Source organism: Lethenteron reissneri, chromosome 41 (genome assembly GCF_015708825.2).
Source record: "Lethenteron reissneri isolate LAM-NWPU_2019-01 chromosome 41, ASM1570882v1, whole genome shotgun sequence".
Lineage (NCBI taxonomy): Eukaryota > Metazoa > Chordata > Hyperoartia > Petromyzontiformes > Petromyzontidae > Lethenteron > Lethenteron reissneri.
Window position 1 is genome coordinate 6,173,879 of NC_083819.1, and position 22,844 is coordinate 6,196,722.

Genomic DNA, 22,844 nt, shown 5'->3' on the forward strand with positions numbered 1-22,844 from the left:
CCGCCGTCCGGGGCCGGCCACGAGTAGAAAGCCGCAGCGCGACCCTGCCCTGTTATTTCAGTCGGGAGCGTGCGCGCGGGTTTAAAAAAAATTGGGACTGTTTTTGCTTTGTGTTAAACCCGAGGGTTAAGTCAATAGCGTCGGAGTGGCGATTAGCCCCGCGATTGCCCGGGTGCCAGGTGCCGCTCACGCTTCTGCCCACCATCCCCCCCCCCCACCAACCTACCCCGTTTCGCATTGCTGCCCCAAACAAGAAGAAGAAGCCGCCCACAAATTAGACTTCGTTTCCGACCGATGGTGGGCTAATGTTTTGACCCAGACATCGCACGGACCCGTCTGTGCCGTGACGTGTGCACAGCACCTGGCTGCCCCCCCCTCGCCCCCCCTAAATCCCACCGGCCCCGCCCCCCCGAGCAAGCCCTCGTTGGTGCTTTCATCTGCGCCGAGTTATTTAACATCCCCAGCCATGGAGGAAGCGCGCTAACGCGCCGCAGATGTGGGGACACGGGCGGTCCTGCTGGCGGGACGGTGAGCGGTGAGTCGAGGAGGAGGAGGGCACTTCACGCCTGGGCTCGGTAAGTGACCAAGGATTCCAGAGGCCTCCACGATGACCACAATGAGGATGATAACGATGATGAACGCACGCGAGGATCGGGAGTGCTAGAGCGATGGGAATTGATGGTCATTCAACAGTCCCCTTTGTCACTCCACCGCGCTGTTCGCAGCCCAAACGCGCGAGCATGGGACTTGGACACCGACGTTTCGTCCGTTGCGATGAACGGCCAAAGCTTGTCACCCCAACAAAACGCTGTCCTGATAACGACAGAGATTACAATGTAGATACAATTCATTCGCATTAATAATATTAATTTACCGGCCTTTGTCAATACGTTGGTGGATGAAGGCCTCCTTATGTCCTGGTGGTTATGAGGACAGCAATGGGTTGTTGAATCTATCTGCCCTGGGCTCTGACCCCATTCTAAGGTTGCCACCTGTCCTGGTTATCCCAGGATCACCCAATTTTTTCCCCTATGGAAATCGATACTTATTGCTGGAACATTACAAGTTATGGTTGTCAGTTACCTAATATTACACGATTACATTGGCGTGGAATTCTGCCCCCTCTTCTGGCATTGTCGGATATTCTTCTTCCCACGATAAGTCCTGTTTTTTGTTTTGTTTTTCATAACCCAGAGGTACCAACCCCCCTGACCCCGTGCTGCCTGACACCGGCCAGCGGCTCTTCCTAGCGGGATGCTTACAGCCACGACCGCCTCCCACCGTTTGCTCGCCCGCGCGCCGATTGTTATTTCTTCCCAGCCGCCGGGAAATACCTATTTAAAAAAGTATTTAAAAAAAACCGCGGCAAACTGCCAAGCCTCTGCTGATCAAAGGCGAATGTAAAAACAGCGGGGGGGGGGGGGGGGTGGGAGAAGAAGCGGGGATTATAAAATGAAGAGCAGGCCCCGCGGGCATTCGTCAAATTTGGCGAGCGCTGGGATAAAACCGTCGCGTCCCAGCCCATCGCGGCCTGCAGGGCCGCCACAGGAGCGTCGGTCGGCCGTTCACCTCCGTCGCGTTGTGCGCAACTCAGCCGGCGTCAATGTACCCATTCATAGGCGGTGGGTAATAAAATATGAATTCTTGGAAAGGGGCCTGACATTTTTTTTTCATCATAAGTTTCAACGTATTGTTTTTTACAGAAATTAAATATTTGTTTAAGTTAATGATCGGACATTTTTTTTTCCCATCTGACAAGGAAAGCGAGAAAGCGCCACAGGTCGTCCACGAGCAGGGCAGCAGGGGTGGACTGGCGGCGCGTCCAAGGGGCCGGCCTCTGGACCGCGCTCGCTCTCCGCCACAGCCCGGTGCGGCGTCGTGGACGGTTCCACGCCTGGAGGCTGCGTGAGCACGCTCGGGCTGCCCAATAGGGCTGAGGGGCTAAGCCCTGGAAGTTTTCGAAAAAGCCCTAGCCATCCGCCACCTACGTATATTCCACCATGGCTTCGTGCCCGTTAGGTGAGCAGAGATGCATCGACTCATTGATTAAAATCAATTCTTAGGCGAAAAATCCACACATAGCAATACACGCTAACAATTGTGCACCTCCGATTAGCACGGGTGGCTACAAACGGTGCGAAAGAAGTTCTACATATAAACATGCAGCATAGATTCTCTTGCGTGTGTTAGAAATAATTTAGTTTTGTAATTGTTGAATATAAATGGTGTTGACTTTTTACTTATTTATTTTTGACCATGTAAGCGCCACTGAGCGATATAGCTCTTTTTCAGAAGTGACCTGGCCACAAATGATAGCTGAAGAAAGTGGAAATGTATAGCAGCCAAATACTCTAAACCCATGTTTCGAAACGTGGAGGGAGATACCGCAGGATCCGGAGAAAAATCATCGCGACCACGTGGAGACATAAAAACTCCACATATACAGCAGGCGTCAGGGTCGGGATTGCACCCACGACCTCCTGTATACTAGGCGAGTTAGTAAACATCTCGCCCCTGTGGCGTCCAATGACAATGACTCCATGCTCCATTCGCCATCTTTGAAAGCCGCCCTTACACAATCCTGGAACCAGGTCTCGGTGCGTGCCGCTGCACGTTTCACGACTATTATTGTTATCGTTTCAAGACGGTGCCAAATAATGAAGTGAGAGGAGTAGGGTTCATTTTAGCCACAAGCACTTTGCGGAATGCGTCCCTGCGTCAACACTTTCGTATTATCCCACGGAAACACTTTCACTTTTCAATAATGTAACCACCTCTTGGATTACGCTGGCATCTCGTGAAGACGGTGAGCAGGGAATGTATGTATGTATGTTGAACCGCTTTTGCACCGTACGTAGCCAAGAGTACTAATCGGAGGTGCGGGGGAAGGACACCAAATTAAACAAAAACAGCAGTTCTGAAGAAATTAGTTTTTAATCTAGATTGAAAAGTGGCTTCCTCATATCGTTTCTCTCTTGTCTCTCTCTCTTTGACTCCGTCAAAAATGTTTCGCAAAAAAAGCCTGCGAACATTTCCAAGGTTCAATCCATCTTCTGTTTTATGAGCAACCCACAGATGGACGGACCACGGTGAGCATTTTTTTACGAATATTTCTCGCAGGAAGCATGAGGCCGTGAATATACTGCGTCTGTAAATGCCCCTGAGAAACGGTGCACCATTCATGCTGAGATGGTAGCTTTCCCCAGCCTTTAATAAGACGAGGATGAATAACAAACGTTTAGACAAACGACCGGCCAGTGCTATTGCCAGCCCACTGGGGGCCCTAAGCAGATAATATTTGTTGGGGTGCATCACGATACAAACAGACTCAGACACATTTGTGGTAACGAAGTTAAAATTCTTGTTGTGATAATAAACGATGATTTTGTTTGTTTGTTTGTTTACAATGATCTGATTTCCACTTGGTGGGGTCATATTTTTTTCTACGTGAATCTGGGCCCCCGCTTTCTTAAGCTTCTCTGATGCCCTACGACCTTTTGTTTCGTTTGCTTTCGCACCCCCCCCCCCCCCGCCCTGGCGACTACCAACCCAGAGACCGGTGAATTCGCGGGCACGGCGCGACAGCGTGCCCCCTTAAATTTCTCAGAATTCCGTCGTAGTGGTCGCCGCCTAATCCTTTAATGTGCCCAAGACCACATAATTACAGCTTGCAGGCCAAAACCTATTTTCCCAAACTTCCTGCATTTTAGGATGCCCCTAACCCCCTTTTTTTTGGCAAACACGTTGATTTAAACGAGGTGGCGGGGGGGGGGGGCGGCGTGGGTGAGGAGAAGGATTAGCGAAGCCTTAAAAGCCCGAAACGGTGGCGCTTGCCGAATCGTTTTTTCCCCCCCCCGCGTACACAATCGAGGAAAGGGCCGCCCAGGCTATCGTGTTTAAGGGCGGCTGGAGGTGAGCGGTGGTGATGGCTTTTTTTAATTATTGCTCCCGTCTGGAAAAAAAAAGAACGCCAAGTGCTTTGTTCCCGTTTTAAACATCAAACGCATCAAAGGGCAGGTGTGTGCGTGTGTGCGTGCGTGCGCCACTGTGCTACGGCAGCCTTAGCTGCTCTGCATTTGGCCGTCTGACCGCGGCCAGCCGAGTGCCGTGTGGCTGGCCTTAAAAGGCGCACACTTTCCCGCAACTAGAGAGATTCGTCGGAGCGCGCCAAACCCGACCAAAGGTCGCGCACGGCGAGCGGCGGCGGACGTTGAACACGTTTGGCTTCACACCGCAGGTCGTCCTTGCAAAATAAACTTCTATCAGAATGGTCACGAGTTCGCCTCCCTCCACTGGGTAAAGCTTTTGTCGGGGGGGGGGAGGGCGCTGGAGTATAAGTAGGGAGGGGTTGCCACTGTCTGGGTTCTACCCGGACAGTCTGGAAATTCGCAATTGGTGCTCGGGTGGCAGGAATCCGTTCGCGTCGAGATCTTCAGCGCCGGTATCGCGCTGAACTTCGCTTCGGTCGAGTGCACACTTTCGACGAACAGACCCAGAGCGCTGACTGAGAAACGCGTGTGGGGTTAGGTCCACGGTGGGGAAAGGTGGGCGGCTCTAAGTGCGAGTCGCGCTACCGGGTGGGTGGGGGTGGGGCGGTTCCCGTGGGTTACCTTTGCAGTGCGTCGAGTTCTCCCTGCGGAAGCCGTGGGGGCACTCCACCAGCTCGCCGTTCACCATGATGGGCTGCCCTGTAGCGGACAGAGAACGAGAGGGGGGAGGAGGAACAGTCGAGGGGGCCGTTAGTGGGCCCCGTGCCTCCGCCCGGCGCCGCGGCGTGAAAACCGCGCGTCCGCCCTTCTCTTTCCACACCGAGGGCCTGGGAAAGCCGTGGCCGCTGGCCGGTGAGCTTCCCCTCTGCGGAGGCAGCCCACCGCCGTTTGGAACGCGGCTACCGTCGTCCCCTCCGCTGTATAATCGCAGCGGCGGCGGCGGCGGTCACTCCACGCCGACTTTTGAGAGATGCTTTGAGGCTCCCCCGAACTGTGTCAGGCAGCGCTCGGGCGACACTGGGGTCTTGGCTCGCGCGTGTTATTGTTGTCATTGACCCGCCCCCCCCCCACACGACGGTAGTCACGTCGAGGAAGATACATGAATAATACCTGTGTAGACGTGACACGCAGTACGATGAACTTCTTTCGCACCGTACGTAGCCAACCGTGGTTATTGGAGGTGCGGGGGGGGGATAAACTGAATACAAAAAAGCGGTTCGAAAGAAATGAGTTTTCAATCTAAATGATTTAAAAGTGCATAGCTGCAGTGGCTTCTTAATATCAGAAGGGGTGGTGCAGGGTCAACGGCAAGAATTTGGCATAAAACTACCACGTGGCCTAACCAAAAACCAGACGTGGAATCTATGGAACCCTTTTTCCAGCATCAAGATCGTGAGAAGAATAACAATAGGCTTGACCCTTTACGGCAATAATACAGGAGGTGTTAAGATGTTCAAACATCAAAATAGGCACCTATTGCAAGGCACAAAGTTTGCATCAACCAAACATGCTTGTGGCAAAACAGGCAAACAAACACGCATTGACAATGCACGCGTTGTCTTTGAAACTGATTGGCCTTGACGGCTTCGTCTCTCCAGTGTTCGACCAGAGAATGGCAAAAGGCGAACGGCGCAAACGCAATGCACAATTATCAAAGCATTCATAGCTTGGGCTGAGCAATCATTGCGCTGGCAACGGGGACTGACGTTTGAAGTGATGCCCTCGCTAAAAGTGTAGCAGCCACCACGTGGTGGCCCCCACCGTGTCCCAGACCCTCCCGTCAACCCTTTCATGAACGGTCAGCCACACCGTCAGCCAACGGCGCTCTTCCTCACCCGATCAGCATCCCAATCGACGAAAAAAAACATCCTCATTCCTCACCCGATCCTGAAACAAATCCCGATCGCTAATCCCAAACGCATCACCGACACTCTTCCTAACCCCCAACCATGTTCCAATCATCTTCTTGGTTCTTTCGGTAAAGTCACGTAGAATGGAAATAATAAAATAATAAAATAATAAATAAAACATAATAAAATAATTCTCACGACGTTTCGGCCACAACGCAAGCAGCGTCTCCCCGACAGACCTGGTCTTCACCTGAGGACGGCTGCTTGCGTTGTGGCCGAAACGTCGTGAGAATTATTTAAATATTTCTTTTTTATTATTTTATTATTTTCATTCTACGTGACTTTACCGAAAGAACCAAGAAGATGAATCCCTGCAGTCACGAAAGCTTTAAATCGAAACATGTTCCAATCCCCACGCTATCGTCCCCCCACGAGCACAACACCGCATCGCCACGAGTGCCAACGCCAAACGAGGAGCGAAGGCTGCACAGTGCCCGTAGGAGAGACGATGGGCCGTGGATCTTCTCTCTCGGTGAGAGGGGGCGAGCGACTCGGGGTGAGGGGTGGCTGGGACGGTGGGGGGGGGGGCTGTCACCATGGGAGCTCTGTCTGGTCGGGGGTTGGGGGAGGTGAGAGAAGGTGGTTGGGGGGGGGGGGTGCAGCTACTCAGCGTCCACACGGGGAAACCCTTCAACCGCACGTCCCGTGCTCGCCGCTTGACCACCCATTCTGCCGGCGACCTCTGACCAATTGCGAAACGACCCAAAAGCCGTTTAACTTAATTGCTCAGAGCTATCAGACCGGCTAATTGCCTATCCGCCCCGCCCCGCCTCCCACCCCCAACTCAAGTACCTTCTCCTAATTGAAACAGAGGCTCGCGAAGCCCACGGCGCCCGCTCTTGCCGTGGCGCTGTGGCCTGGACGTCGGGCATCGTGGACCGGCGACACGTGACGTCTTCCTCGTTCGTCCACGTGCGCCGCGGTGGCGAGATGTTAACTGACTCGCCTGGTATGCAGGAGGTCATGGGTTCAACCCTGACACCTGTATATGTGGAGTTTGCATGTCTTTTTCTCTCTCCGTGGTCGTGTGGATTTTTCTCCGGGTCCTCCAGCTTTTCCCTCCACATTTTAAATCAAAGCGCGTTCAGAGCGTCTGGCTGCTATACATTTGCACTTGATGATGAAAACCACTTCGTTGGGCTGTCATTCGTGACAGCCAGGTCGCTTCGGATTAAGAGCTACAAAGCTCGGTGGGCCTTACCTGGCATCACGAAAAATAGTTCCATAACTTTTAGTTTGCAAACAACCCGTGGCGTCGTCGTCGGTAGTTTGAAAAGAAACGCAAAATTCTCGTCCCGGGCGCAGTCCCGGCTCCACGGACGGCGCGACCCACAAGGTGGGGGGGGGGGGACCCCTCCGAGTGTGTTGAGAAATGAAGGGGGGGGGGGTGTGTTGGGGGTGGGATCAGGAGCCTTTCTGGTACAAATTAAAATTCTTCGCGTTTCGCCGGTGTAAAGTCACACCGGAGCGCCCGAGGAACGGCGTACACACACACACACACGATGCGACGCTCGTGAGGGCCGGCGGTTGAGGCACAGAGCTGGCCCCTCGTAATGAAAACTCTCCACGTGTTTTACGCGACGGCGGTAATATACGTTCTTTTCGGATTATCTGGGTAATGTATATTAGACGCCGCATATGGCTGGAAGCGAAAGGGAAAAAAGTGAGATTGAAGATATTCCATGTGGCGGTGTTATGTCTCCCCGCGATCTCATGTCATCTCCGCCTCCCTCTCTTGCAAAGCTCGTAAGAGTCCGCCGAGATCCTGGGTCCGATTCCGGGGTTTCAGCCGCCTGTGATTAAACTCCCCCGGGGTTCCCAAGTGCAGCGAGATGTTGGTCTTAGCCCGATCTCCAATAACTGCACGATAAAAAAAAATCCGCAATATTTCATTTAGTCCTGCACTTAATTTGGATACATTTCAGCTCTAAGTAATTTAAAAAAATTGTTCGTTTGACTATCACGAGACGAGCATTGCTCTCGTACACTGGTTGGGGAGACGCTACCCTCAACGGTGTGGACCGCAGGTTGCTTGAAGAGATCTCAGCGGAAGCTCTGTGATATCCACTTCCGCGAGGCATTCTCTCGCACTCTTCCGCGAGAGCTCTGAATGACACGTGACGACAGCAGGGCGATCCGGATAAAATTGTCGAATGATGATAACAAGAGCGAACACATCTCGAGAGGACAGTTTTTTTTCTCTCTCCCCCCGCCGCGGACGCGAAACAGCGCAACGAGTCGCGGCGACGTCTGCAAGTGATAAGTTCCGTCAATAAAGTTGTAGGAGAGCGTTGGGAAATTAATGTTGAGTCTGCTGACCGGCGCTGTGAAAGCAGAGATCCATCAGATCACTTCAAAAGCTGCTGGACTTGTTCTGAGCAAAGAGCAAAGAGCCTGGGGCCCTTCGGTAAGACTGCGGGCATGGGAAGTGGTACAGTCTGCGTCTGCTGGGAATTTATTATTAAAAGATGTGCCAGATGTCCCCCTCTCTCGCTTTCTCTCGCTCGCTCGCTCGTTCCGACGTGTTCGTACGAAATCATATTTTTCTTATTTTTTCTTTAACTTTGTTATCGTTTCTCAAAAGTATTATTGTTTCACGGGACACAGGACCAGCCCGAAGTGGGTCCCCCCCCCACTCCCTCCCCACCCCCCACCTCCCCATTCATAACGAGCATGTGGCAGTGATCATCTCCTATATATGTTGTGGTAAACTAGCGGCATAAATTCCACATTCCCATGACAGGGGCGAGTGTATCCACAGCACAACCACTGTGTGACTTTCCCCACCAATGTCCAAGTCGATCCTCGACCGGGATTCGAACTGCGACCTTCTTCGCTGTGAGTCGAGCACTCGAGCTGCGTTTCCCCCCCTCCCCCTCCCCCCCCATTTCACGACTGACGGGAAGGGACACCCATTCGTCTATTTTTGAAAGCGGCGAATTCGAACGCAAACTTTAAACAATCCAAACACAAGCACGTATGTCTCGTGAAGTCATCCGTGCGGCGCTTTGAGTGCTGTCCCCCTTGTGATCTTGATAGGTTTTCGCCTGGTGACTTCGTTTCACTGCCACGTGCATGCGAAAGCGCTCGTTAAAGCATTCCACGTTCATTTCGTTATTTCGTTCAGGATAATTCTCATTAACAAGTGCGACCCGGGCCACTCGTCTTCCAGCAGAGGTCGATGACTGCTTTGTACAATCTCAATTCGGGCATTTTTCTAATTTGGCAAATGTGGAGGCTGTTGCCAGAACACGATCGCTTACTCTCAGGTCGCCGGGTTCATAGCGCCTCTGATTAGCACGGTTGCTTTACGTACGGTGCGAAAGTCAGTTCAACGTACACACACGCATAGCGCACTGTGCTCACCACTGTGCCATCGCTCTCGACAATAATACAATAAGTGCACACACACACATACACAACTATGACAGCCAGAGAATGAACTCGCAAAATAAATTAAATGACACTCAGATGTTCGATTTAAAGCTTTCGTGACTGCAGGGATTCATCTTCTTGGTTCTTTCGGTAATGTCACGTAGAAGGGAAATAATAAAATAATAAAAATAAAACATAATACAAATTCTCACGACGTTTCGATTGCAACACAAGCAATCATCATCAGGTGTGAAAACGACAGCAATCTTCACTTCAGCTAAACATTTCTTGCTGTAGTTTTCACACCTGATGATGATTGCTTGTGTTGCAATCGGAACGTCGTGAGAATTTTTATTCTGTTTTATTTTTATTCTTTTATTATTTCCCTTCTACGTGACTTTACCGAAAGAACCAAGAATATGACACTCAGATGCCCTGCGCGGCAGACCGAGGTTATTTGGGGCTGCGTGCCGCCTGAAGGTTGCCCACTTGGCAGCGTCTGTGCGAGACGTCGGCGCAGCAGGAGGGCCGATCAATTAACGCACTTTAACTGCCGTTCGTTAGCAGCGGGGTCACCGATCTCAGACCACTGGACCACATCGTAACGCCGCTGCACGCCACATGTGGACGTGCGTTGAACTCCTTTCGCTAAACCGTACGTAGACGACTGTGCTAATCGGAGGACAAACAATTGCCGGCAGCGTCTCAGTAATTGACCAGGCTCCTTCTGAAGCCGTCCACTGGCTCACTCGCTGACATCGACATGAGTATATAAACATTTCCGATCAACTCCCCACCAGACGGAATAAGGAGTGTCTATTCGAGTCGATGGATGTCCGTGTGAGTCTATGGTGGGTCTTGATCTATGTCTATGTTTCCCTACGCGAGTCGATGAGTTGCCCTAAACATCGTCTGTCTCACCTCTTCCCGACTGCATAACGGCGTCCAGAGGGATCAACCATTACTGCAGCGGAAACAAACATGAAAGTCAAATAATTGAATTTGGGACCTGGAATGTCAGGACCCTCATTGACAACGCTAAAAGCGAACCGCAATCGTGGTCCCCGGAACTCAGACGACACGACATTGACGTGGCTGCCCTTAGCGAGACTCTGTGGGCAGGGGAGGGGCAGCTCAAGGCACAAGGAGGTGGCTGTACCCTCATCTGGACAGGCAGACAGGAAGAACAACGGCGGATGCACGGAGTTGGTTTCGCCATCGACAATTAACTCATCAGTCAGCTTGACGAGTTGCCTATCGGAGTCAGTGAGTGCCTCTGCGTCTCAAACTGGTGTGGGGGAGCCAATAAGCCACCATCATCAGCGCATATGCCCCGACCCTTGACGCCGATGATGAAACTAAAGCAGAATTCTACACTAGCTTTGACCAGGTCCTTTCTACCGTTCCTGTGGGAGACAAACTCATTCTTCTCGGTGATTTTAATGCCAGAGTTGAAGCCTCTGGAATGGAACCATCGGCAAGGAAGGAGTGGGAAAAGTGAATTCCATCGGCATCCTGCTCGTGACTAAATGCACGGAACATGGACTCATCGTCACCAACAACACCCTGTTCCACTAGGAAAAATAATGATACAAAACAAAACATCATGGCAACATCCGCGATCTAAGCATTGGCACTTGATCGATTACATCATTGTCTGTGTCCGGGATCGCAAAGATGTATGCATCACCCAGGCTGTTCGAGCAGCTGATGATTGCTGACAGATCATCATCGACTCATCTGCTCAACCATGTCCATTAAACTGGCTCCTAAACGTCGAAGGTCTCAAGGACTCGATTAAGCAAGACCTCTTCTGCCAATGTCTCAATGGGAAACTGTCAAACTTGAATCACCACCAGTGGGACAATGTGGGCAGCGCTGGGATGTCTTTAAGTCCACCATCATTGACACCTGTAAAGAAGAGACACTTGGAGTCTCTACCAAGACACATCAATGAGTGCACCACCACAGTTTAGTCCACCGGCAGGTCACTCTTGGTGGGGTATTGTGGGTAATTCCCACCTCTTCCAATAGACCTGACGTGGAAGAGTAGGCCAAAAATGGACGACGTACTGTGCACGAAGGGCATTTACTGTTCATGTATTGTTTTGTCCCATTCGATCCGCTCGTGAAAATGCAACATTGGCATATATTTTGTATGCATTTGTAAATCATCGATTCTTGCACGTGTGTATCAATACATGTGTCACGAGAGTAAGAATCACTTTTAATCAATGCATCGATATCCGTCATGATCTCTCCACTGCTGGATGAAGCTCAACCAACATTCATTTATTAACGGCGGCATTGTTTCATTCCCAGATGGCTCATGCAATTCTCACACCGAGCATTAGACTGGCGAGTTGGTCAGTGGTGCCGTCACAGTCCACCCTCTGCTTCATCATTCCAGATACTCAGACTGATAGAACACCACGGCACAGCCCCATCACGGCGGTCACGACTCCAAGGGTGGCCCAACCGTGAGCGGCTATCCCCCTCGTCTAAACGTGTCACACGGCCCAGAAATAGATTAGCCACACGGGCCCCAGATCGAGCTCGCAGACTGCCTCGGCAACCCTGGCTTGGCCCAATCTTCAGGTCAGCGAAGCGACCAAATGGGCTATTGTGTGGCCGTGGAAACGCCGCATTAGTGCCACGCAAACTGCCCACCGGGGAAGAGGCAGCACGAACAGATGCACGCGACCCTCTGTAGCTGAACTCAAGCTGCCCAGTTATAATGGACGACGCGACGTGTGCGATGCGCCGTTAAACTGTGAATGGGGTTAACGGTAGCCCCTCGACGCTTTAAAGTGGATGTCTGTTCCAGATGTGCCCGTTGAATAATTCAAACCCATCTGCCACCCGGCAATCGCTGCTGTGCCACCCAGACACTTCCTATTCCGTGCAGCGCACCTCCTCCTTCTCCTCCCGCACTCGCAACAAAACCCCTAATTGTTGTGGCCGAGTGGGTTGGTCCCAGCGACTGGGTCACTCACAGCAGGGGACGAAACCCAAGTAACGACCCTCGGCACATCAGCTGGCATCGCGGGCATAACTCACAAATGGCACCGACTCGGCTCGATTGAATCTATTATCCACGTTTACCTGTGGCCTTTAGCTCCTGAACATATTGCCATACGAAAGAATAGAACAGAATCTGTGGACATTAATTGTGGTACCTGTGCGGCTACTTGTGGGAAATAGAATTAATTTTCTGTCTCTTCTGGTTGCTCGAATCAGCAGAAAGCCACGGTGAACAATATATCTCGGGCGGCAAGATAAGTGCGACCCTTTGTGTTGGAGAAGGGCCCACGGAAGTGGATATCACAGAGCTAACTTCTGAGTTATCCACAGAATAAGGGGCAGAACCTGGATTCGAACCCAGCGCAATGACCTCTGACTCACCCGGCCAGCTCACGTGTTTCCTGTTTAAAAAAAAACCACATATATTTTGTGTTTTGTCAGATTGTTCCGATGACCATCAGTAAAGAAAATGTTGTTGTGTTTTTCATAGCACCGCTTTGGTATTCCGAGCGCAGAGAAAGTCAAACGGTAGACATCAAAGAGATCTTCGGCAAAAGCAATTACACTGTTATTCTGTAATTTATGCTCTTCCTTTTTTCTCCGAAGGAGTCAGTCGATTTCTGATCGCCAGGTGTCCAAACAAAGTGGAAATTACTCTCCATGAACCCGTTTCACGTCGGATGACGGCGCACGCGACCATGGGTGTCTTTTTTTGGCAAGGTCTCATCGCAAGCCGACAGGGAGGGCAATGCAAACAACTTGGCTTAACTGTCGCGCTCAATTGACCGTGCTTCAAATGAAGTAAAACCCCAAGACAATCATATTTAGCGATCTGGTGTCATACCGGTCAACCCATACGATTTACTCCGTATTCTTATACAGGGAAATTGAGTTTTCAGGTCCATACGGCATACAGCCATTTCAATACGGGCAAAAAATATGTCTGTTTGTTTGTGTTTCTCCCTTGTGATGGGACCTTGTAGGATGAACGTTGAGGTTTATAAGGGCACGGGGTGACCAATAAGGTCTGTATTAAGGTAGGCACTGATAAGCGGTTGACAGGTATGTGGTATACGAAAATTAAGTGCATACTTGCCAATAGAAAGGAGCTCCATCAAATGACGATATACAATGGAAATATGCAGCCTTTTATTTCAGCCTATTTGCTGGATCAAGGTCTCACCATGCTCCGTTGGTCGTGGGGGATTGTCAGGCTGTGTGTGAACGCTAGAGCTGGAAAAATAGGATGTAGGGCCTTGTTAGGCCGAAGCAACCCACTGCCTGTGGCCACAAGTACCCCCGTAGGCTGGCACAGTGCCAGTAATAACTTCGCTATTTAAGTCCAAAGCCATGGCGGGAGGTAAATGTGCCACCTGCCTTGGTTTTACAAGGATGTCCTGTTGTTGACAAGGTAGAAGCTGCCCTGGGAAATCTGTAAGTCTTTATGGGACATGAAAAGTCCTCACTTTTGATTTTTGCATAATAAGTGTAGTGACATCGCGGATGTCACTGTATAATGCCGGCTTTAGAGAGGCACGGCATGCAATGTATTGACATCGCAGGCACCACGTGTATGTGGGTGCAGTACCGGCCCTAAAGGGGCTCGGTGAGCGCTGACTGACAGCGCTGGATGGCACCACGTTCTGCGTGCAGTGCCTACCCCGACAGGATGGGGCGTCAGGGTGACAGCCACGGGAATGGGGTTACTATAGGCCATGGCACTCTGGTTGACCCTAGAGGACACGTGACCAGTAAAGTCTACACAGGGCCCCCAGGTGGGGGCTAGGGGTGGTCACGTGTCAGGGCCGAGATCCTGCTCGAGGGTTCGAGAAGGTGGATATAAGCCGGGTCCCCGAGAGGGACCGGCTGCTGTTGTTCATCCTGAAGAAATCTACGTTCTACGTCCTAGAAGAGTCACCAACACGTGGACCTGGATCCAAGCTGGGGTCCGGTCCGTCATAGCTAGTTCCAGTGTAATTAGTGTAGTTAGCCTGGTGGTCCACCACCATAGGTTGTTATCTTGATAAGGGGTAGTACCCCGTGTGTTGGTTTTAATAAATGTGTTGCCTCCAAGAAGTGCGTCTGCGACTCACTACAATAGTGATAGACCACTCAAGACTGCCCATTCTTGCCCTACTGCACATCCGATTAGCACGGTTGGCTACGTATGGTGCAAAAGAATCTCAAACATCATACATACAAGGCAAAGCATTACATGTAGTTCTCCCCACTTCCAGTATTGTCAGATATTCTTCTTCCTATGAAGGTTCTTTGGCATGTAAGCTGGTCGGAGGGTGCAACGCTTACCCAGCTTCTCCGGACATCGGTTGCACCGGTCAAGGCCCCAAGCTGCCCCGACGCTCCCACAGCACACCTCCTGCCTCGTGAGGCCTGGCAGAGGCTTCACACACTGTATCAACAACAACAAAGTGTTTGCATTTAGCTATTGCTACATTTCTGCCCTGCCCTGCTTCTACACATGTATTTAGAACTTTGTCGCGATTCAGCTGAAATGTAATGCAATGGGGTATTTTGTGTGCGTGTGTGTAAAGTCATTGTTGCTCGGCCGAGCCCATTAATACGCTACGACTTGACAACCCAGTTTTCAATCGTGGGCAGCTGAACACGGGATTTGAACCCAGGTTCCCAGCGGTGCTGCTCCAGTGCTCTGACAGCGCCGTCAAGACCCCCACCTTGTTGTCTTTGATGTCCACGTAGCATCGTCCCAGCATGGGCGCACGGGCCAGTATCCTGGGCTGGGAAGGATCAGCTCCACCCGCAATGGCCTGGTCCCTCTCCTTGTCCCGCTGCTGCTGTTGATGCTGGTGCCCACCCAGCGACGCGAGCGGGCGGATGCGAGGGCTCGGCAGGGGGTGTGGCGGCCGGTGGGCCTGGTGGTGCGAGATGTTGAGGCCGTCCATGAGGCGGGCCACCTGGTGGATCTGCACCGTGGCCTCGGGCGGGTGCTTCACGTGGACGTTCACCAGGTCCGGGTAGCTGGGCAGGGACCCCGGCGCGGACACTGCCAGAGCGGCACGCGGCGAGAGAGAACGAACGGTGACGCACCGTCAGCCGAGACAGAAGGTAACGGGTACGCGCAGAGTTTGTGTTGCTCGCAGACAGCGGGGGAGGCGCAAAACTCCCATCTATATGCCTCGTGACCGCGTGTTGTGTGACCACCACATGAATTTAACTCTGTAAAACATGAGAAACCCCCCCGCGACAGAAGAACAAGGCCAAAGAAATGTTGTACAAGCAATGCACATCTGTGTGTGTTGTTTGACCGTTCATTGCATGTACACTGCTGTAAGCTTTGTCTAGACCACCAACTCAATTGGGATTAAAAGTATTTGGCCATCCCCTTCTGAAGGCAGTGAGACCGAGAGTCAACCAAGAGCACGGTCTATGCAATGTGGTGGTGGTCTCATGGCACGCACACACGGCATACGAATTAGAGTCGTGCCCCCCTTGCTGTTGTGAGCATCAGCACTCCTTTGCTCATTGTTATTTCTCATTAATTCCAGGCAACACACATTCGCCTGTGTTGGTAGCATCTCTCGTCATTTGCAGAAAGTGTTGGATTCGAATTCCTCGGCCAAGGTTCACCTGAATCCCAGGTGCGGCTGGCGCTGAGACTTTACAAATTTGGGAGTGAGGGAGGGATGAATGATATCGTGGGGGTGGTGTGGCATGCGGGTGGGCGGGGGAGTGGCAGAGCTGGGAGGGGGGGACACGTAGTTGAGGCGACGTCAAAGATGTCTCGTCAGCTGAGGAGATAAACTGAACTGAAGCTAAACTATTTTTATTTTACCAGGTAAGGCCCACTGAGCTAGAAAGCTCTTTTTCCAGAAGCGACCTGGCCATGATTATGTATAGCTCAACGAAGTGGTTTATCATCATGTGGAAATGTGTAGCAACCAAACACTCTAAATGCATGTTGATTCTAAATGTGGAGGGGAAACCGGGAGGACCCGGGTAAAAATCTACGCACCCACAGGGAGAACGTGCAAACTCCAAATATACAGCAGGCGTCAGGGGTGGAGATCGAACCCACGACCTCATGTATACCAGGCGAGGTAATTAACATCTCAACCCCCCTTGGCGCCCATGATGAACACGGCCCTCACCCTGCGTCGAGTTGCCGATGGTCGACAGCGGGAACATGTAGACGGAGTGACTGGGCTGACTGGGGCGACGGCCGTCAGAGGCCACCTGGGCCTCGCTCCCCGTGGCGGCCTGCCCGTTCACCTCGTTAGTGAGCGCCGGGATTTGACAAAACTTTCCCGTGAAGTTGGGCGGGCACCAGCACTTCTCCCTGGCAGCGCACCGCCCGCCGTTGTGGCATGGGATTCCGCAGATCACTGAGGGTGGGAAAGAGATCGTCGGTGGCAGGCGGAGGTTTTCATTTCACAACACATCGTGGCATCGTTCTCATGATGATAATTATTATAAAATACCATGCCCTTTATATACCTAAGGAAGTCGTACCGAGTTTCATCACGGCGTTTGGCCAATTGAATTGATGTGAGTTTGGCTCCATGTGGGAGGATACTGGAGTAGGTAGAGAACACGCACGATGCTTGAGGAGTAACACTCAAGGATTCCTGCTGCTGTTGATGCTGATGCCCACCTTGCAGCCCCAAGCCTATAAGGCCTGGTATTCTCAGACAGTCTCCCAACCCCACTTATATTCCAAGATCTGATATGATTAGTACCATTCATGTTGATTTGGTCAAAAAGACGGATTGATTTTTCGGATCGAACAATCACTCGAGCAAAAAGTTTCTTTGAAAAGGCAGGTGTTATCATTGCAAATGCTACCCCTGGCACTGAACGCCGAAAAGAACATTTATGAAGCGATGGCACCATGGGGGAATTGGCGCAGCTGCTACCTCCTCCACCGCAACAGCGAGCGCCCATTGCCGTTCGCTTTTTGGCTCAGAGAATCGGCCGCCGTGTGCGCGCGCGCCCGTGTGTGTGGGCTGCCGACGCGGCTGCCAAGATGCGAGATTGCTGGAGGGGGGGGGGGGGTGGAGTGAAACGCGGCCAGAAAGATAACACTGCCGCGTGCGTTCATGTCACACGCAGAATAAATTGGCCTGCTACCCCAAAGGTGTCCCCCAAGGTGGGTGGCGGGGTGGTGGGGGGGGGGGGGGACGTATGGTTGGACGTTGCGCGTGCCCGCCAAGAGAAATGGGCTCAAGGTCATTTGGACTTGAGATTTTCACATGCGATGCTCTGCGACGCATCTCGGGCATGCGCGATCCTTCAAGTGCCGCGGAGATCTGCCGCTACGTAAACAACTACCATTGTGTGGACTTCCTGCCAGCAGGCGCGACACGGACGAGGTTTAAGATTTCACCATTCAGCGTGAGCGCAACGTGCAACGTCTCCACACTGCCTGCAAATTAAAATCCAGCACGTGCCACTTAGAAATAAAAAAATTAAGTTAAATAAATAATCCGCCAGCGGTATATGACACGGTGAAATTCTGTACCGCCACTGGGGTGGTCTGGAGGCGGTTCACTACCCAATGAACAAGCAAAATGAAAAAGAATAACCCCCGGTACAATTATTAATATTCGCCCAGGAAAGCCTCACTGAGCCTCAAGTTTCTTTTCCAGGACAGTTCTGCATTGGGATGTTAGGGTAATTCCATTATTGAGTGAAAAAACAAAAGCACCCGGAGAAACTTCACTACCCTTACAAGGAGATTACATTCAAATGTCTGCACAGTTTAAAGAGTCCACTGCTGTACTGCCAACCTCCTGACCACCTCGCATCCCAAGGCTGCAACACCCGTCACTCCCAGCAAGTGTCCTATCCAAGCGCCTGTAACTCAGGTTTAAACCTTGAATCGCTTCTAAAGTTCCGACGATAGCTTTACAGGACATTCCCCACTTGAGTCTACCGTAGTACTGGCCGACGGGGGTCGCCGACGAAACCTGGGCAGTGACCGGCAATGAGTTCCGTGCAGATGTGCCGAGCACGGCAAAGCTGTGTGGGCCGCGGGCTCACACACCGACGCGGAAGCCGGACCCGTGCTGCGGGAAGATAGTCTGGCCGTCCTCGGCGATGATGGTGGTGACGTTGCCCTTGGAGCAGGAGGTTTTGCACACGGAGCCGGCGCAGTCCAGCTTGCAGATCGTCGGCGTGAACACGACCTTGATGCGCTTGGGGACTGGGACCGAGTAATTTCCTGGCAAAAGGCAGAGGGATGATCTTTGTCACCAATATCAGCATCAACATCGTCGTCGTCAACGTCATTCCACCAAAATTCATCATATATCCATCATGATCAGCTATGATCATCCACTGCCAGGTAAAGGTCTTCCCAAGAAATTTCCATTTCTAATTGTCTCGTGATGCAGCAATGCATGTGGCTCCTGGGATGATTTCATAGATCCATCTCAGTCGTGGAAGTCCACTCGGGCACGTTCTCTCCTCAGTCTCAACCATTGGCCATCATCTGTGCTCGCGACCTGCCGACCATGCCCACTTATTTTTTACTAACAGTCAAAATGAGGATCCCTCTAACTTGCGTAACAACGAAAATCATCATGCCGACATGTTCACCCACCCGCCAGGCAGTGAGTTTTTTATGCATCTCAGACCGACGCCATGACCTCAAAAACTCCTCACCGTTCTCGTCACCGGGCCTGGGCACGTACTGCAGACCCAGGGGGTCCCCATGGCTCAGGCGTCCGCTGCCCCGGCCACTCAATAAGCGGTTCAGCGCCTGCCGCCCGATGATCCTCTGCCTCACCAGCCTCTGCTGGGGACCCAGGTGAGGAGGTGCTCCACCCTGAGCTGCCTGCCCTTGGCTGGGTCAAGAGGGAAATACAAACGCAAGTCACTAAACTAAAACAAGTTTGTATTTTACCAGGTAAGGCCCACTGAGCTCTGTAGCTCTTTTCAGAAGCGATCTGGCCACAATTGATAGCTCAATGAAGTGGCTTATCTAAACGCATGTCGATTCTAAATATGGAAGGAAAAATCGAAGGACACGGAGAAAAATCCATGCGACCACGGGGAGAGAGAGAGACTCGCAAACTCCAAACGTACAAAATGCGGTAGGGCCGTGATCGAACCCACGACCTCCTGCATACCAGGCGAGATTTTCTTTATTGAGGCAATACGCGGGCCCGTTACATCGCATTGTGACGCAAGTATATACCGTCAACATAAACTAAACCGGTTATATAAAGCAGAGGATAGACAGATGAGGAATGGACCCGCTGCCCCAAACCAGGCGGGGTCCCACCGGAAGAGGTACCAGGCGAGGTATTTAACAACTTGCCACCACGACGCCCCCTCGAGTTAGACCAGGGGTGGGTAACCTATGGCCTGTGACTTCATTTTCACATGGCCTACGGCCACGTGAAACCTACCAGTTCAAAACGGTGCCCTCCCCCCCGCCGAGCGATATTTATGGGGACTCCATCTTGAGGGTGAGACTGTCTAGGCCAGGGGTCGGCAACCTGCGGCTCTTTAAGGACTGCCTCATAAAGTTATTTATTTATGACCGTCGTCTTGTGCTCACAACGTGCATTGCGGCTCTTGAAATATTGAGGTGTTTTTTTCACCGAATTCGAAAAAAATGCCTCTTGTTATATTAATTTAGTTTCCGACTCCCTGGTCGAGAAGGATTGAGGCGGGACGTCTTAAATGAGGTTGGGGAAGATTGTGTCCAGCATCACCGAAAAGGATAGTGACCCAGAATCCTGCACGGGGAACCTAGGAGACCTGCCTGGAGAAATGAGAAAACTTTGGAGACGCTTGCGAACCTTTTTAGAGCCCCTCCGCTGACTTTGCCTGGTGAGGCCTGTGAGGCCTAGTGCCTCGTACTCAGCCTCACGCTTGCCTGTAACTGCATACAGATGCTTAATCTCCTTCCATCAACCAAGTGCGACCTTGCTAGGTGCGCACCAACTCGTTTAGTACAGTGTCAGTGCCTGGATAGGCCTGCGAGTAGATCTTAGTACAAGGTTGCAATTCCAGCAACGGGAGAAAGCCTGGGAGCCTATCCCGAGTGCCACTGAGCCTCACAACCTCACCACCTCAGTGGCCCTGCTCAGCTTGTGCTCCCCAGACCTTCAAACCCTGCCAGCTGCACAACTCTGCTTGGTCTGTGCTGAGACCACCTTCGAACCCTGCAACCTTACCACCTCCACACGCCGTTGGGCTTGTGGCAATACACCGCAAAGTCTGTGACCTATGCAGTCTTACTTGACCCCGACCCGAGACCTGTGAGATTCAGATCACAACCCTTCTTTCATGACTGTGCATCGGTGTCTGCTGGACTTTGATCATTCGCTATTAGGACCGTGTTGATCTGGTTACAACCTAACCGATTACCTTTGCTGTTTAAAGTTGATCTTGTCTATTTGACGAATGTTGTATTGTATTGCCCTGCAACGCCCAGAAAGCCTTGAATATTTTCCTCGTGTTGCTCGTTACGAACCCCAGTATTTTATTTGCTTGGACTATCGTCCTGGCAGCTCTGCAGTTTGAGATGAAAGCAACCGAGACTTTGTTTGTGTAACTTGCACTTTTGCTTACTTTCATTTGGAACGGTGAGAATTCTCGTGTTCGTCGGTTGCTGTTTGATGTGTCTGCTGACTCCATCTCGTGTTCATCGGTGGCTGTTTGCTGTGTCTGCTCTCATGGACCCCCTGCTGACTCCATCTCGTGTGAGTTTGGGCCTTTCGGAGTTTCTCCAATTTTAGCCTTTTAGAGGCGACAGCCTCAAAACCTGATTCGACCCTCACATGGATGTACACTCAGATCACTGCAGACAAAATAGTGGAATATTTATAGGTGAACGAATGATAGAGCAAATATTTAGGAAAGCGTTTGTTTTATTTTACTATGACCACATCAACAATGAAATTCTGGAAAAGACTAATGTGAATAAAATCTACCATTATGCCGGACTTTTGACTGAGCAGAATTTCATGAAGTTGCCCGAGCTCTCACTAATAAATAAACAAATATAATAAAAGCACAGGACATTACATTAAAACAGATGTAAAGCGGCGTGAGCGGGCACGTCGTGTTTATTTGTTACTCGTCACCCGGGCTCAAGTTAGCAGCGGTGGTTAAAACCTTTTTTAAAATTACATTCCTGGCACCGGGGAAGGTTCCAACTTCATCAAAGTGGCGATCTCAGCTTCCAGAGCCATGATGGCTTGAGAACAACATTCTTGTCTCCATAAATCAACACTGAACACTCGGTTAAGCAAAACACACGCTCGCGTGTGCTCGCACAAACGGGTTCATCTTTAAACGTTACATCCTGGAGCTGGCTGGAGCGCGACAAATAAAAAATGAAGGGGGGCTAATGTTTACAGAAATTAAGCCACCACTTCGGGGCTGACACTAACAAGGCTAATAGCCTCAAAGCGAATGGAAGAATGCACACTGTGTGTGGAAAGCGGCAACACATGGCACGCACCCTGCCAAAGTACACCCCCGTAATGCCTTCTCGGTGGCGGTGACAATGAAACAATAACGCGAGCTGTCTCAGCCCAACGGGGTCAGAATGATCCAGGGGAAAAGCTTGCAAAAGAGACAATTGAATTACCCCCGACGATTAAAAACGCGACGAGCAAAACGATGACAAACGACAGCGAGGGGTCCGGCGCGATCTTTGAAGTCCGACGTTTGCGCTCGTGGCCATCGCGCATTCTCTGCTTGCCCCCTTTGAAACGGAATCAAGAAAGGGGACACTTAGCATAGTTTCACCGAGAGAGTGCCGAGCCTCAGCACGCGGAAACACGGCTCGGGCAATCAACATGCCAGAAGCTGGAGAGCTGCTGTGAAGTGAATAATCCCGGCACGTTCAAGCTTCAAGTGCGTCAACATCGGAAGCACGCCGGGGTGCGGTGGGGTGGGGGGCTGCACGCACACCAGGAACGTGGCGCATAATGGTTTATTTTTCTCGACACGTACACACACGAACATCAACTTCATGTTTCCGCAGTTGTTTTAATGCCGAGTGAAGCGATCGCTCCCCCACCCTCCCAAAGGAGCCTTCTATACACCTTGATTATAGTTACATAGTGTAGCAAAAGTTATAACGAGCCGTTGGCAGGCTTTGTCCTCGGACAATCACGTTTAGGATTCAGTGCACCGTATTTTTTATGGGGTGAGGGCAGTGAGAATGTTTTTAAAATGCGGCATCAAGGAAACTACCACTTGCCTTGGTGTTAGAATCAAATAATTAACAGACTGACACGCCTACCCAATTGCTGTGAAGGTCATTCATGGGGGTTGTTTGACCAGACCTCACCATGATAGTATGAGTTTTGTTGAAGAGAAGGCCCGTGAATGGTTTAGATGCGACTTGCCATCGATATTAGCCGTGGCAAGGAATCAAACTCAGATGGCAGAGCTCGTTTTACGGTGTGTCTGCTCGTGCGTCACTGCTCACCCCAACTTCCACTTCAATGTTAGGATTATTATCAAGGTCCACCAGGGAAACATTGCAGAAAAGAGGAATCAATTGAGTCTTTCCTTTGGGGTGGCCCATTTATCGATACAC

At 51.3% G+C, this 22,844-nt stretch overlaps 1 protein-coding gene across 4 annotated transcripts in view; it reads right to left on the reverse strand.

Moving 5' to 3' along the window:
- The window catches only part of LOC133352795 (latent-transforming growth factor beta-binding protein 1-like), a 107,591-nt gene that overhangs the window by 70,084 nt on the left and 14,663 nt on the right, over positions 1-22,844 (reverse strand). For all 4 annotated transcript variants that reach the window (XM_061568701.1, XM_061568700.1, XM_061568698.1 and 1 more), the window contains exons 4-9: positions 18,941-19,122; positions 18,321-18,497; positions 16,426-16,659; positions 14,992-15,320; positions 14,606-14,708; positions 4,611-4,688 (exon numbers count right to left, since the gene is read on the reverse strand). In XM_061568701.1, the coding sequence (XP_061424685.1) occupies positions 4,611-4,688; positions 14,606-14,708; positions 14,992-15,320; positions 16,426-16,659; positions 18,321-18,497; positions 18,941-19,122 (1,103 nt within the window). The remainder of the gene's footprint in view (positions 1-4,610; positions 4,689-14,605; positions 14,709-14,991; positions 15,321-16,425; positions 16,660-18,320; positions 18,498-18,940; positions 19,123-22,844) is intronic.